At 35.3% G+C, this 15,041-nt stretch overlaps 1 protein-coding gene across 3 annotated transcripts in view; it reads left to right on the forward strand.

The window, feature by feature from the left end:
• UCHL3 (ubiquitin C-terminal hydrolase L3) overlaps nt 1–14,694 on the forward strand; it is a 44,203-nt gene extending 29,509 nt beyond the window's left edge. For all 3 annotated transcript variants that reach the window (XM_081215039.1, XM_081215040.1, XM_081215041.1), the window contains 3 exons: nt 8,965–9,040; nt 13,681–13,739; nt 14,485–14,694. In XM_081215039.1, the coding sequence (XP_081071165.1) occupies nt 8,965–9,040; nt 13,681–13,739; nt 14,485–14,568 (219 nt within the window). In that variant the 3' untranslated portion in view covers nt 14,569–14,694. The remainder of the gene's footprint in view (nt 1–8,964; nt 9,041–13,680; nt 13,740–14,484) is intronic.
• The last annotated feature ends 347 nt before the right edge of the window (nt 14,695–15,041 follow it).

A 15,041-nucleotide genomic window follows, 5' to 3' on the forward strand; every position in this document is an offset into this window, starting at 1 on the left:
CCATAATGGGATTAAATTAGGAATTAATAACAGTAAAAAGTATCTGGAAAATCCCCATATATTTAGAAATTAAACAATACACTTCTAAATAGCTCATTGGATCAAAGAGGAAGTCACAGAGAACATGAGAAAACATTTAAAAAAATTTTTTTAATTGAAGTATAGTTGATTTACAGTGCTGTGTTAGTTTCTGGTGTACAGCAAAGTGATTCAGTTATACAAATACATGTATATTCTTTTTCATATTCTTTTCCATTATGGTTTATTACAGGATATTGAATATAGTTCCCTGTGCTATACAGTAGGACATTGTGTTTTATCTATTTTTTATATAGTAGTTTGTATCTTCCAATTCTGAACTCCTAATTTATCCCTCCCCTAACCCCCTTTCCCCTTTGGTAACCATAAATTTGTTTTCTGGAAAACATTTTGAATTGAATGAAAAATTATTAAATATATCCAAATTTACAGGTTGCAGCTAAAGCAGGGATTAGAGGAAAATCTGTAACATTAAATGCTTATAGTAGAAAAGAAAAGGCAGAGGTTAGAGAAAAATCTATAGCAGTAAATGCTTATAATAGAAAAGAAAAAAGGCTTCAAGTCAGTGATCTAAGTTTTTACCTAAAGGTAGCAAAAAAATAAAATAAAATAAAAAGAACAAATTAACCCTAAAGCATGCACAAGGAAGAAATAATTAAAAGTGAAAATCAGGGAAATTCATTATTGTTCTAGAAGTCCTATAGCCAATGCAGTAAGGCGAGAAAAAGAAACAAATGGCATATGGATTGGAAAGGAAGAAATACAGATGTCTGTATTCACAGAGAGCATGATTTTTTATGTAAAAAAACTGTTTATTAAAAAATGGGGGAAGGGGACTGTGTGTTAATGTCATAAAAGACAAAGGCTATTGGAAATGCTTCAGGTTAAAGGATACTGAAGAGGCATGAAAAAAAAATTCAATACCTGCTCCCAGATTAGATCCTGAGGGGAAATGCTACAAAGGACATGAATGGATCAACTGACAAAATTAAAATATGGATGGAAGGTTAGACAGAAGTCTAACATGACATCCAACCTACACACATCCTAACACAGCCCATATCTATATGAAATTATGAAGGTGATAACTGCTGTTATAAAAGAATTTTCTTTTTTAATTAATTATTTTTGGCTGCATTGGGTCTTCGTTGCTGTGCACGGGCTTTCTCTAGTTGCAGTGAGTGGGGGCAACTCTTCTTTGCAGTGCACAGGCTTCTCATTGCAGTGGCTTCTCTTGTTGCAGAACATGGGTTCTAGGTGCGCGGGTTTCAGTAGTTGTGGCATGCGGGCTCAGTAGTTGTGGCTCGCAGGCTTAGTTGCTCCATGGCATGTGGGATCTTCCCGGACCAGGGCTTGAACCTGTGTCCCCTGCATTGGCAGGCAGATTCTTAACCACTGCACCACCAGGGAGGCCCCTGGTACACGGATTCTTAACCACTGTGCCACCAGGGAAGTCCAAGAGAATTTTCTTAGTCTTAAGAAATACTGAAGTATTTAGGGGTAAAGGACCATGATTTATATAACTTATCCTCAAATGGTTCAGGAAGAAAAAAAAAACAACTATGTAGAGAGACAGGAAGAGAGCAAGAGAGTGTAAGTACAGATGATAAAGCAAATCAGGGTAAAATGTCATAGGTAAATCTAGGTGTTTCCTGTACTCTTTTTATTTTTGTAACTCTTTGTAATTTGAAATTATTTTTTAAGTTTTTAAAAACATTCTTCAAAAATGGCAAAAGAGGGCTTCCCTGGTGGCGCAGTGGTTGAGAGTCCGCCTGCCGATGCAGGGGACACGGGTTCGTGCCCCAGTCTGGGAGGATCCCACATGCCGCGGAGCGGCTGGGCCCGTGAGCCATGGCCACAGAGCCTGCGTGTCTGGAGTCTGTGCTCCACAACCGGAGAGGCCACAACAGTGAGAGGCCCACGTACCGCAAAAAAAAAAAAAAAAAAAAAAAAAAAAAAAATGGCAAAAGAAGAGAGCCATCATATTTTAAGTTAGAAATCACTTTTCTCCCAGTAAGCACTGTGAGGGATGAGGTAATGTCTGCCTCCAGAACAAAGACAGGTTTGCTTACTGCTTATTATAATACATCAGTTTCCCCAAGCTCAGTGTTCCTCTCCTATAATGCAGTCCGTTGTGTGTGCAGCCATCCATCTGGGCCCTCTGTGTTGCCTTCAGGTGAACTGACACTAACATAGTGATGATCGTGCTCCTGGCTGTGCTATGAGTAAAGTCCTTTGTCTCTGACACAAGAGTCTCGTGTCTTCTGCCAGCACCTATGAACAAGTAACAGGATAACTTTTTAGATGGAAGGGGTAAAGTCAGATCCGAGACCTGATAGTCTAGTCCTCTGAACATGTCATCCTCATTCCTATTTTTGTCTTTTTTCTCACACTGAATTCTTTGCTAGGAATACCTTTCCCATTTTGCCTGCCCAAACCTTATATGTTCTTTCAATGTATGCCTTTAGTTCTACTTCTGGTTTAGTAATCTCTCCTTCCCTAGATTCTTAGAAAATTTTTGTTTTCTCCACTACTCATTAGTCATCTCTTCCTCTCTTCCTTTACTCCATTTTCTTTCTCCATCCATTTTCCTTTTCCTCTTCCCCACTCTTCTGTCTTTCTCTTATTTAAATGTAATCAGATTGAATATGACAAACATCTGTTAGACTATGTGAGCACAGACACTTTATTATATTATATATACCTTTGTTCCCATATAGAGCAAAGTATAGGATCCATTTATGTATTTCTAATTGATTATTATATATACCTTTGTTCCCATATAGAGCAAAGTATAGGATCCATTTATGTATTTCTAATTGATTGATTCTTATTATGAGCAGCTAAACTGTTCACAAACATGTTTTTAAAACCCTTTATTTTAGGTTATTGTATTATTTACATAGATCAGAAGTACTAAGTAGGATCATAGGATTTTTCAGGGTTGAAAGAGTCTTAGAAATCATTCAAGGAAAACCCCTTTATTTTCCTAAAGAAAATAGGTCATGGTTAGTGAAATCCATTATCACTAAGCAAGGACTTATATCACTTCTTTTTTTACTTCTTCTCACTATGGTTGTTAGTGATTATAATTTTATCATACTGCTTTAAACTCAGTTTCATGTGCTGGTGTTATCTATTGGAGGCAACAATTGTAAAATTATCATTTGGATTACCATTAATAAGTTAGTTGTTATTAGCATGTGCATTTTGTGGAAAACTCTTAGGTCAGATTCACCTTTTGTGGTACAATAGTGTTCGAAAAGGTGACTCCCAAAAATCTAATTTTAAGAGGATTACTCCTTTGCTTATTGGAATCTGGTCTAATAAATTAGTATTAAAATCTTTTTCTTGGCCACTTAGGCTGTACACCACAATTATTAAGATCATTGGATTCTGGAACTAGATTTCCTGTATTTGAATCCCAGCCCTGCCACTTCCTGGCAGTGTGACCTGGGTTATGTTACTTAACCTCTCTGTGCTCTGATTTCTTATTTGTAAAATGGAGATAATTACAGTAACTATCTCCTGGGTTACTGGGGGATTAAATGAATTAATACGTGTAAAGTGCTTAAAAGAGTGCCTGGCACAAAATAAGTGATACATATTTTAACTGTTTTTTTCTTTTACTAAAAGATGGGTAATAATCTATGATAGTTTCCATTTAACTTTTCAGCCTAAGTAAGAGAATAGTTTGTGCATGGCATCAGCTTCTGAGGGATTTGTTTCACTCCTCTATATTTTGAAGTTGTTTTTTTCCTTAGTGTTTATTACTGCTAAGGAATTCTTTTTACTAGTGCCTGTTACCATACAGTTTTCTTTTACACATAATTCTTTGTATGTTTTGTATATGTTACGTGTTTTGTGTGTGTGTTCTTTTTTTTTTTAAACAGTTTGATGTAATAATTCCACTTTAGTGACTTTTAAATAATTCCATGAGTCTGCACTATACAAATGAGGATAGTTTAGATGTGCACTTAACAGAAGCTATGTAATATAACCTGATACTTTGGTTATGTATTTCCGCTTCACGTACCTTTAACTAATATTCATTTACGATCCTTTTCTAAATTATGATTGATTAAAAATACTAGACCATATAAATCCAAGTATGACCATACGGTGCTTTTAAGAATAACTGATCTCCCAGTAACATGGTCTCAGTAAAATGTTCTCTTTTTTAATTATGTAGTCCTCCTCGCCATGCTCATCACAGCCTCATTCTAGCCACTGCAGAGCGAAGGCCTCATCATGGTGTCACCATGCATCCCTGCCCTGGGCCAAACGTAACCATGTAGGCCCTGCAAAGGCTACCAGTCCATCTCTCCGTCTTCGTCGCTGGCGACCCTTCTTACGCCTACCATCTTTGGGTCTCCATTCTGTTGTAAGTGTAGTCAATCTTCCATCTCTTCTTCCAGTGACAGGGGCAGTCCATTTTTTCCCTTAAGCTTCTTCAGTCTTCAGAGCGCTTTTCTCTTGGTTCATCAACCATTAGCTTTTTCTCCCCAAGTAAGACTGCAAGCATACCTCTATGTTTTGCAGTCCAGATTGACCCTCACCAGTGCCTTGGTGAACATCCATCTTTCCACTCCATATAACGCCAACAGGTCCCTCCCTGCCTTTTGATGAGTGCTGATCGACATTCATGATAATGTTTAAGTTCCTGTCAGTTGTTAAAGTGAATATGTATTCTCTTACCCTTCATCTTTCCAATTTCATTTAGTTGACTCAGGTCAACAAATGCTGTGTACCGTCTGAGTTCTTTGCCATCTCTTACTTTATTTTTTTTTCATGTTTCTGAACATGACTTTAGTCTCTTGTCATGCTTTGGGGTTATTTTACTTACTCTATCCTTAATCTAAGCCTCCATGGTGTAGGGTGTTTCATCTAAGCTATTTTATTCCCTGAGGTGGCTCAGGTACTTGGTTTAATCTTGATCCAATCTTCCCTGCCTATTCAGTTTCTAAAGATCTTTTCTCAAGTAGGAGGTGACGATTTTTCTCCTTGTGAATTGATATAGACTTCCCACAAATTTTATAATTTCTCCTTCTTAAGTTGATAATATTAGCAAACTGTTAAAAAGTACATTTGTTCTTGTAATTGTGCTAATTACCTTAAGTGTTGAGGCTGATGATGGAATTCTAATAATTCTCATAATTGAAATAAGATGCAGGATGGCAACTATAGTTCTTGTCTTTCTGATGTTTTAGAAAATTAATGGTAATGACTATAGCTTGGCAGAGCCTACCTAGAAATGCTACATCTGAAAGATTTGGCGTACGCCACACATTTATAAGAAACTTGACACTTCAGTAAATCATCGTGACTTTTGAAGCCAGAGGAAGTCTGACCACACATACTTTCATGCTTAAAAAAATTAAAAGTTGGTGTCAGACATTCTTTCCTTCCCCTTATTTACTCTTCTAGAGCTATTCTCAAACTATGAGATGGAGTCTTGGCACTTTTCCTTAAACATCTGCTTCCACCAAATATCAGTATGGTCATCAAAATAGCCTTTCGTCAACAAACTGGTATCAACAAACTGGTGTCTCTCTATTTCATTATCCTCAATGGGTCACAACATGCATTTGTCATATTTATTTATCCATCTGATATTTATTGCTCCCCTACTGTGCCATACGCTGGCACAGTAGGAGATATAAGTGAATTAGATGATCAGAGTAAAACCCTAATTTTCTAAATTCTGACTTGGGCACAGTTGATTCCAAATAGGAATAAATTACTTTGTACTTAAAAAAATATTCTAAATATAAATGAACATGTCATAAAAATTGGCATTCTCAGTTTTATGTTTTTATGTAATATTGACCTTTTCCCCATGTTAATTCCATTGCTTTATAGCTTCATAAGTGTTTTCATAGCCTAGTGGTTAAGAACATGGATTCTAGAATGACATTTCCTGGATTTGAAACCAGATTCTATCACTTACTAGCTTTGTGACCCAGCGCATGTTACTTAACACTTCTGTGCCTCAATTTTCTTGACAGTACAATGGATATAACTGTATTACCTACCTCATATGGTTTATATGACAATTAATTGGTCAATTCTTATAAAGCACTTAGAACAGTGCTTGGTATATATTTAGCGCCACAATTATAAATTAAATTTAAACTATTTTTTATAATTTGAAAATTTTATTTAGCATTTAGTTAATTTCTATCTAATCGTTTTTTTAATTCAAGGTAATAAGAAGTATGTTCTAAATTAAGAAACTTTGTAAAAAATAAGATATAAAAATATAGGTAAAAATTATCTAATCTGTAGCTTCTGGTTTTTGCCTTTTGTTAGTTATTGGTCATTTTTTGAAACAGAAGACTTACTGGAATTTGCTTTTTATGTATTGTTCTTGTTTTCAGTGGAATAATGTTTAAGCAATTCGATAATTATAGATTTCAGACTCTGACTAATTGAAGTTGACCAAAGGAAAAGGCTTGTAATAGGCGCTGAGGTCTTGTGGAAGGTTTAGAAATTTTGAGCATTTATCTTTTATAATAGTTTGAAGGCTTTTCATGCCCTCTTTAGTGTTTTGTATTTTTAGTATGCACTTTTGGATAAAAGGTACAATGACTCACAATTTTGAGTCACTAGATTTAGTGACTTCTTACATTTGTAATAATGTAGTCTTAGTATTGTAATAACACATAATGTTTATATGGCACTTAACAGTTTCTAAAGTAGTTTCATGCATTTTGTTTAAACCTCAGAACAGATAAGAAACCCAGTGCTCACAGGGGTTGGGTACATATTCAGGTCTCTGGTTCTGGTTGTATTACTTTTATCTCTAGCATAGTTGTATTTACTGACAAAATGTAAAAACCAGAAGCTATTAGAAGTATTATTCTTAAGAAGAGATGGTGTTAAAATAAGTAATAATTTTAAAGACATAATAGCTCAAAAGATTTTAAATATACTTTATATCCTACTGGAGAATTATCTTAAAATAAGTAAATCAAGCCCCTTTCCTAGTTGGATAAGGAATTTTTTGTAGTGTTCTTGTTATAGAATTGAATTTATAGTTTGTTGAATTGCCTAGATTTAACCTTGAAAAATTGGGTTCTCTCTGGTCATTGGTGAAATGGGGGTATTGGATTGAATGATCACTAAAATCTTTGATTCTCTGACCAGTAAAATAAGGGAACTCATTATCACTGTCTTTAAGTGTTTGAAGAAATATCATGTTCAAGAGGGATTAGACTTTTTTAAGATGATGGAAAATATTGGGAAACATTTTTTGCCTCAATATGAGGGATAATTCTAACAAAACTGTCAAAATGGAATGGACTGCCTGAAAACCTAGTGGCAGTTCCCTGTTGTTTGCAGGGATACCACAAGATGGGGCTACAATAGAGAGCAGTCCAGCATTGGAGCAACAGTAAAACTACGTAACTGTGATTCCTACCAACTGTGAAATTCTTTAGTTCTAAGTTGAATTTAGGAAGAGCTAGTTGACCACAGCAATTTACGTTGCGTTGTTGCCATTCGTAATTTGAGGGCAATAATCTCTGAAGAACAATACGAGGTTAGATGAGTCACTCTGTAAATGCTTTAGAGGCATCCAGTAAATCCAAGATAGTAATGTTTGTTCTGTTCCTTTCAATTTCTGCATCTGAAAACTTCGTATTACTTAAAACTTAAAATTATATAATTGCTTGAGGGTGAAAAAATAGAAATTTTAGAGTTGATACTGTTGTGCTACTTACTGGATATTAAATAATATGAGATATAACTTGATTATGCCTCTTTAAAATGTTTGCCTCTAAAATTTGTACTTACATTTAACAGTGATTATATTTCATTTCAAACCATTTAGATTTGGTATATAGCTAACACATATTAGTGTTATCTGTGTAGTTCCTATATATTGTAAACAGTGCTAGTTTATCATGTATTGACTTGCATAAGTTATTTGAATGTCTAAGAAATGTAGCACAAGTTGCTCATGCAAATTGAATTTGGCAAGCTAAAAAAACCTAGGTATAATTTTAATATCAAATAGTTCACTGAGAAACAAGAGAAAAATCGTAGGCTAAGTTAAATTTTACTTTAACTTGTTCATATTCCCTTTTTCTCCTTTAATCTTTTGGGCTATTTTCCTGCCTCTCTTCATTTTTTTTTTTTAATTTAATTTTTTTTTTGGTGGTACGCGGGCCTCTCACTGCTGTGGCCGCTCCCGTTGAGGAGCATAGGCTCTGGACACGCAGGCTCAGTGGCCATGGCTCACAGGCCTAGCCGCTCTGCGGCATGTGGGATCTTCCCGGACCGGGGCACGAACCCGTGTCCCCTGCATCGGCAGGCGGACTCTCAACCACTGCGCCACCAGGGAAACCCTTCTCTCCGTTTTTAAACCTTTTGAATCTAGGATGAATAAAAATACTTATTTTATTCTAAGTCTATATTGCATTTTTCAAAAAATGAGATTAAGGTTACATCATTAAGGGAAGAACTCACTTTCTTGATGTCCTAAAATTTAACTTGCCAAGAGTTTTTTTTAAACTCTGTTTATGCTATTATTAAACTTCTAAAAACTTTATTATTTCAAATTTCAGAAATTAGACAAATTAGTTCATGCATTCATTTCATTCAGCAAGTATACACTGTATACTTACTATGTACCAGGTGTTGTGCTAGGTGCTGGGCTTCCAGAGTGAACAAAACTTTAGGTTAAAATCAATTGAGATTAAGAAAGGTGTGCCTTGAGTCAGTGTTTTCCTTGTTGATGGTCAAGCACATTTGTTATAAATGTAGGCATGTTCACTCTGTCCACTATATCAAAGATTAAGCCTTGAATTATATTGGATAAATGTTTTTTCATGTCATTTGATATTATTTGTATGTGTTTACATGTAGTTGATTGATTTGACTACTAATATATATAATATGTATTTTCCCCTCCTATTCCAGGCACCAAATATAGATGAAAAAGTAGATCTTCATTTTATTGCATTAGTTCATGTAGATGGGCATCTCTATGAATTAGGTAAGAACTATTTTAATTTATCCTGGGGAAAGAAATAGTAAATGGGGAAATCTGTATTTATGATAAACATGACTGTTGATATTTATTGTGTTTACCTAAGTTAATTGATTTCCCTGTAACATTGAGTTGGCATAATGGAAGTTTTCCATTTAAAAGTTTTTACTAGAAAAAATAAATATGTTTTTGATGTTCAAGTAACTTATAATTCAAGAATTCCTGCATACCACCTTTGCATTTTAGCAAAGCAGGAAAATGCTTTGCTAAATCATTTAGGAAACTCCTGTAAATCACTTCATCAGTCTTTACTAAATTTTTGAGTTGGTTATCATCAACATCTTGGATGAACCATGTTGATCCTGAAACTAGTTTTAAAACATAGTGTATTATTCATAATGACTAGTTTTTGTATTCAATAATGAGTATCACTAGTTTTCAGGCTTTTGTACTATCCCTTTGTATCATATCTGATTTTTAAAAAGACTTTACAGGAGTCTATGTTTTCTGGCAACAGTTCCCTAAGGCATGTGTCAAAGTAGCCATGATTAATTACTTGGTATTTTGGCCTATTCCTGCACTTACCTTTCAAACGTTTAACTATAGGTGGACTACTTTAGTTTGTATTTGGAGGAGAGGATATTTTAATTGATAATTAAAGGATAATTAGAGGATAATTTTAGAGGATAATAACCCGAGGATAGTTTAAATTGATTCATTCAGACAGAAGAAACTTTTATGATTCTTTCAAAATTGGTAGATAGTACTTATGAGTCCTTTTTGTCTTTCTCTCTGAGACCTTCTTCAATTAAAAAAGGCCGAATAAAGAAACAGAAAAGTGAAATCCTTTTCAATGTCTAGATACCGTGATTTTTAGTTCTCTTTCTTCTCATTTGCTGTAAATATTAACTTTTCACTTTCATTTTCCTTAACTTACTTAAAGACTGAAGAGTTCCAAAAGGACTCCAATTGTGACTGTAAATGTGGTCCATAAAATTTAGATGGATTTAATATTTGGAATATGGCAACAGAATCATACACTCCATTAAAAAGAAGTGGCTCTATTAAAGGGGACAAGGAAAGGAATGTACATCCCTGTGGGTCATCTACAATAGTAGAGTGATTTGAGTAGGACTCAAACTAAAGTGAAATAGTTGTCATCAGAGTATATAACAGACCTGCAGAGCAGTTTGGAACATATGCTTTGCTAATTCAGTCTCTAGAATTTACATAAAGATAAAATGTAATAGGGATTGGGGATTTCAAATGTCTGATTGCTGGAAGCTAGTTTCTGCTCTGAATTCTGAATAATAAAGAGTAACTAGTAGAAGTGGAAGTAAAGAGTGTGCTGAGACTTACAGACACATTCTGCTGACTTCAAGAAAGTAGATTTAGGAAAGGCCAGAGGAGTGATAAATGTGATCCATAACCAGAGACTATAAAAGTAATGGTGACTTTCAGAATGGGAGACTTCATAATAGAGCAAACAATAACATCTTCTAAAAGATATTCAGAAGAAAAAAATCTCTGATCATCTCATGGGAAGGAATGAGTTGTCTAAAAACCTCAGTTTGACTGATTAGCTAGCTTTCTGAGCTCAGACACTAAAAGGGCAGTAGAAGGAAAGACGTGTATCAGGGATAGGCTACATATGCAGAATGGTTCTTTTTAGTAGCATGCCAAGATCAACACCAAAGTATTTTAAAATTGGTTTGAACTAAGAACATCAGAAAAGAAAGGCAGAACTACTGAGGTCTTGTTTGGTTCAAGTATTCTTTAGCAGGAAGAAAGATAAATCAATGTTGCTGATAGAGAATTCGAGCCCTTTGAGGATTACATTCTCTAAATGAGTTTAAAGAATTTCAGAGTTCTAAAGAATAGCTGGAATCTTTGAGATGTTAGAGAGGACAGGGATGAATGCAAGACAAATGAAGATGGGCATCTGCTGACTCATTGCAAGGGGAATTGGTGGTAGCCCTGACGCAAATTCCTAATAAAGTTAAAAGGAATGTTGAGCAAGAGGAGTATTGAGTTAGTGCATAGAAAACAGTGGGTAAGAGAACAGCATATGGTTTTTAAGAAAAAAGTCATTTCTGGGCTTCCCTGGTGGCGTAGTGGTTGAGAGTCTGCCTGCCGATGCAGGGGACACGGGTTCGTGCCCCGGTCTGGGAAGGTCCCACATGCCGCGGAGCGGCTGGGCCCGTGGGCCATGGCCGCTGAGCCTGTGCGTCCGGAGCCTGTGCTCCGCAACGGGAGAGGCCACAACAGTGAGAGGCCCGCATACCGCAAAAAAAAAAAAAAAAAAAAAAGTCATTTCTAAGTACCCTTATTTTAAAAAACAAGGCTATGTGATTATAGAAGTGGTGCAAGGTAATTTCTACGGGACAATTGTGTAACAAAGGGTAGTGGTAGTCTTTAATGTATTCATTCTCTATTAACCTTCTAATTGTAAGGTTAGCTGATGAAAGGGACTGAGTTATTCATCTTTCTATTATCACCTCTTGTCCTTAGGGCTTCATGTAGTTCTTGGCATATGTCCTTTTGATGTGTCCCTGTCATTCTTTTGAGCACTTTCTAACTTTCTAGTAGAACAACATTTCCTGGTTCATCCTTTGTTTTCCGTGCCCCAGCCCTGTGTTCAGCCACTTCTCCAAGGAGCCCTGGTTCCTTTTATTGGAAAATGATGATTTGAACCAAGACCTGGGTGCTAAGTGTGTTCATTGCTATTAAGATATCATTACTTCTAGGCTTTCTCAGAGGACAGAGCTAGGAAATATTTGTATGTATTATATACATAGACACATGTATGGGAATATGGATATCCATGCACACACAATTATATCTGTTTCTCTATATATTAAAAAGCATTTATCTACATCCACATTTATAATTCTAACCTAATATTATACAGTTTATTCTAGTGTTATCCATATTTGTGACTTCCTTTTCTGAACATGGGAAATCTAGCTCTCATTATCCTTCATTTCTTTTCTGATTTAAGCATTCCCCTGGTATGTAAACAAGGTCTTGACCACCCCAGCCCAAAGCTCTGTTCCAGACACACTGCTTCCCGCCCCCAGCTGGCCCACTGATCCTGGCCTGGTCCCAGACAAAGAGCAACAGCTCGCCAAAGTGTGTAGCTACCTTCTTCCTGGCATTGTGCAAACTCCAACTGCCTCAGCCTCCTTGAATTCTGCTCTCTTTCCCCTCAGTCTCCTAATTGAGGCTGCTGTAGGCTGCTTGGGTTTTCCTTTCCAGCACAGGCAGATAATGGATATTACTGTTAGGCTTACTAACAGTTCTGGGCTACCTGTTTCCCGATCTATAAAACAATGGTTTCAGATATTTAGTCCAGGTCTTTAGTTGTTTCCAGTGGAAGATCTAGTCCAGTACATTATTTCATTCTGGCTAGAGGTGGAAGTTACCTAATGTTGTTCCTTAGCTTCCCACAATGAAGATAATCTAGCTTTCCTTTGTCACCCTCTTTACCTACCTCTCCCTCCCAATCACAAAATACATGGTTTACTTTTTCCTGTTCTTCCAGTGTTGTTATAGTTGTTTATATTCTTATGACTACAGAAATACTATTCTCAGATGAGCCATAGTCAATGTACTTTTCTTTTCAACTTTTTTATTTCTCCAGATTTCATAATTGTCCTGTTTTGCTTTTTGGTTTGGTTAATTTTCCCTCATATTTTCTTTAAAAGTAGTATCTTTTAGTCCAGGTCTGTCACTATGTATACATATTGATTCAAAACTTTTTATTATGTTTAGAAGCCATGAAATTATAGAGGGAATTGTGTTTTATGGCTTGAACTTGATGTGCCACTTATAAAACATCTGAAATTATAGGCTTGTATAGAGAGTATCAGTTAACTTTGGGTTAGCAGGAGTTTATATAATTCTGGACTTTTTCATTTTTCATAGTATTGAAAAAGTACTAGTTTTTTCAAGGTGATACTGATTACTTTTGGTGGTCAGTAAAATAATTCTAGGTTATTTAGATTGTTGGTCTATACTCCTACCTTGGTACACAATTAGTAGTAGTAATATATAAACCTTGTAGTGGCTTCCTTTCATTGGTATAAACATGTCAGTCTTACTTAGGAGCCTTCATCAGAAGGCTTTAAAGTGAAGAAAGAAATTTTTTATATTTCTGATGGTCATAACTTTTGAAAAGCTGACATTAATTTTGCATATTCTTTTTAGGAAATTAAAGCCAATAGTATATATTTCTAATAATGTCTGTTTATGAAGGCTTTCAAACATGGAAGCAAGGTTCTAAATAACTACTAGTGTTAAAATATTCATAGGCAGCATACTTAAAGTGTTTGTTTTAGGATATATTATTTTATCTTTTAACTTTTGCCTCACTGTGGGAAGAAGAAAATGGAAGTTGAAAGTACATTATCCTGTCATTCTTAATTAAGGGGGACTAAAGAGATAGGATAACTAAATAGAATATGTGATTCTTGATTAGATCCCACATAAAACAAAACTATGGATAAAGGATATTTCTTGGTGATTGGAAAAACTTGTACATGAAATACATGTTGTTAATTGTTTATAGTATTAAAAAGAAAGAAAGAAAGTACATTATCCTATACAAACAACTAACCATTCACCTGTTCATCTATTTTCCACAGATGGACGGAAACCATTTCCAATTAACCATGGGGAAACTAGTGATGAAACTTTATTAGAGGTAACAATAAAACTTGTTGGCCCACCTTCAGTGTCATTAATGTTCTTGTTATTTTTAAAACATCTCTAAAGATAACTGGTATAGGACTTCCCTGCCAGTCCAGTGGTTAAGACTCCACACTTCCACTGCAGGGGGCACAGGTTCGATCCCTGGTCGGGGAATTAAGATCCCGCATGCCACGTGGCATGGCAAAAATAAATAAATTAAAAGATAACTGGTATAACATTTTTCTGTATTTCTCCTTGTCCTGGCTCTCTTGAGAAAATCCAAAAAGAAAAATTTGAAATAGCGTTAAAAATCTACAGCAAATAAAGAGGTTTGCAGAGCTCTTTCTGTGAACAAGTATCAAATTTGAAAAAGACGAGGATAGTATTGAAAGAGATGCACATCATATCCCATATTTCATTAAATCCAAGATACCATCATTTATATCTTGATCTTAGAGATTTTTAAATTTACGAACAAATTTTATGGCTTAGAATCAATAAAATATGTAATTTTCATGTTAAAAGTTTCTTAAAAGCATTTTAAGAAAGAGCACTTAGCGGATCTTATATTTTCGTACTAATCAAATTAAACCACCAGCCATTCACTCTTCTAGTGTCCTTTAAGTTATTTTTTATTTGAGAAAAGAAGTCTGCAGTATAAAATTAGTGTGGATTAGGAAAACGTGAAACATTTATTTATCAGTTTTAAGTAAAACACGTTTTAAAATTGAAAGATGATGTATCTTTTTTCCCTATAGGATGCCATAGAAGTTTGCAAGAAGTTTATGGAACGTGACCCTGATGAGCTGAGGTTCAATGCCATTGCTCTTTCTGCAGCTTAGCTTGTCCGGAATGGAAACACCAAACACTGTATTATTTGCAACAAAATTAAGTTTCTTCTGCCATACACTAACTCAAAAATTTTGATATTTTCATTAACTTGACTGATTAAACTTTATGTGAACTAAGCTTTGGCTTAATCTGTGTTTTATATTATTTTTGCCTCAAATTAAAGCTGCAGTTCTTCCGTTTCTTTCTCATGAAGGATTTACCTTATTGGATGACTAGCTATATCTTTCTTACTCTCTTTGAATGTCATGGGAGATTCTGTATTGGCACACAGGCACAATTTCCATCTGCATAGTATGAACATATATATTTATTTAGCAAACATTTGGTTAGCATCTACTTTTAATGAGCTGGACACTGTTCTAGGCGCTGGAGTTACAGCAGTGAACACTGTGGGCAAGTTCCTTAGTCACGGAGCTTATGTTCTTGTGAGAATGGACAGATGATAAGCACATGAGTAAGATAC

Source organism: Mesoplodon bidens (assembly GCF_964165515.1).
Source record: "Mesoplodon bidens genome assembly, chromosome: 17".
Classification (NCBI taxonomy): Eukaryota; Metazoa; Chordata; class Mammalia; order Artiodactyla; family Ziphiidae; genus Mesoplodon; species Mesoplodon bidens.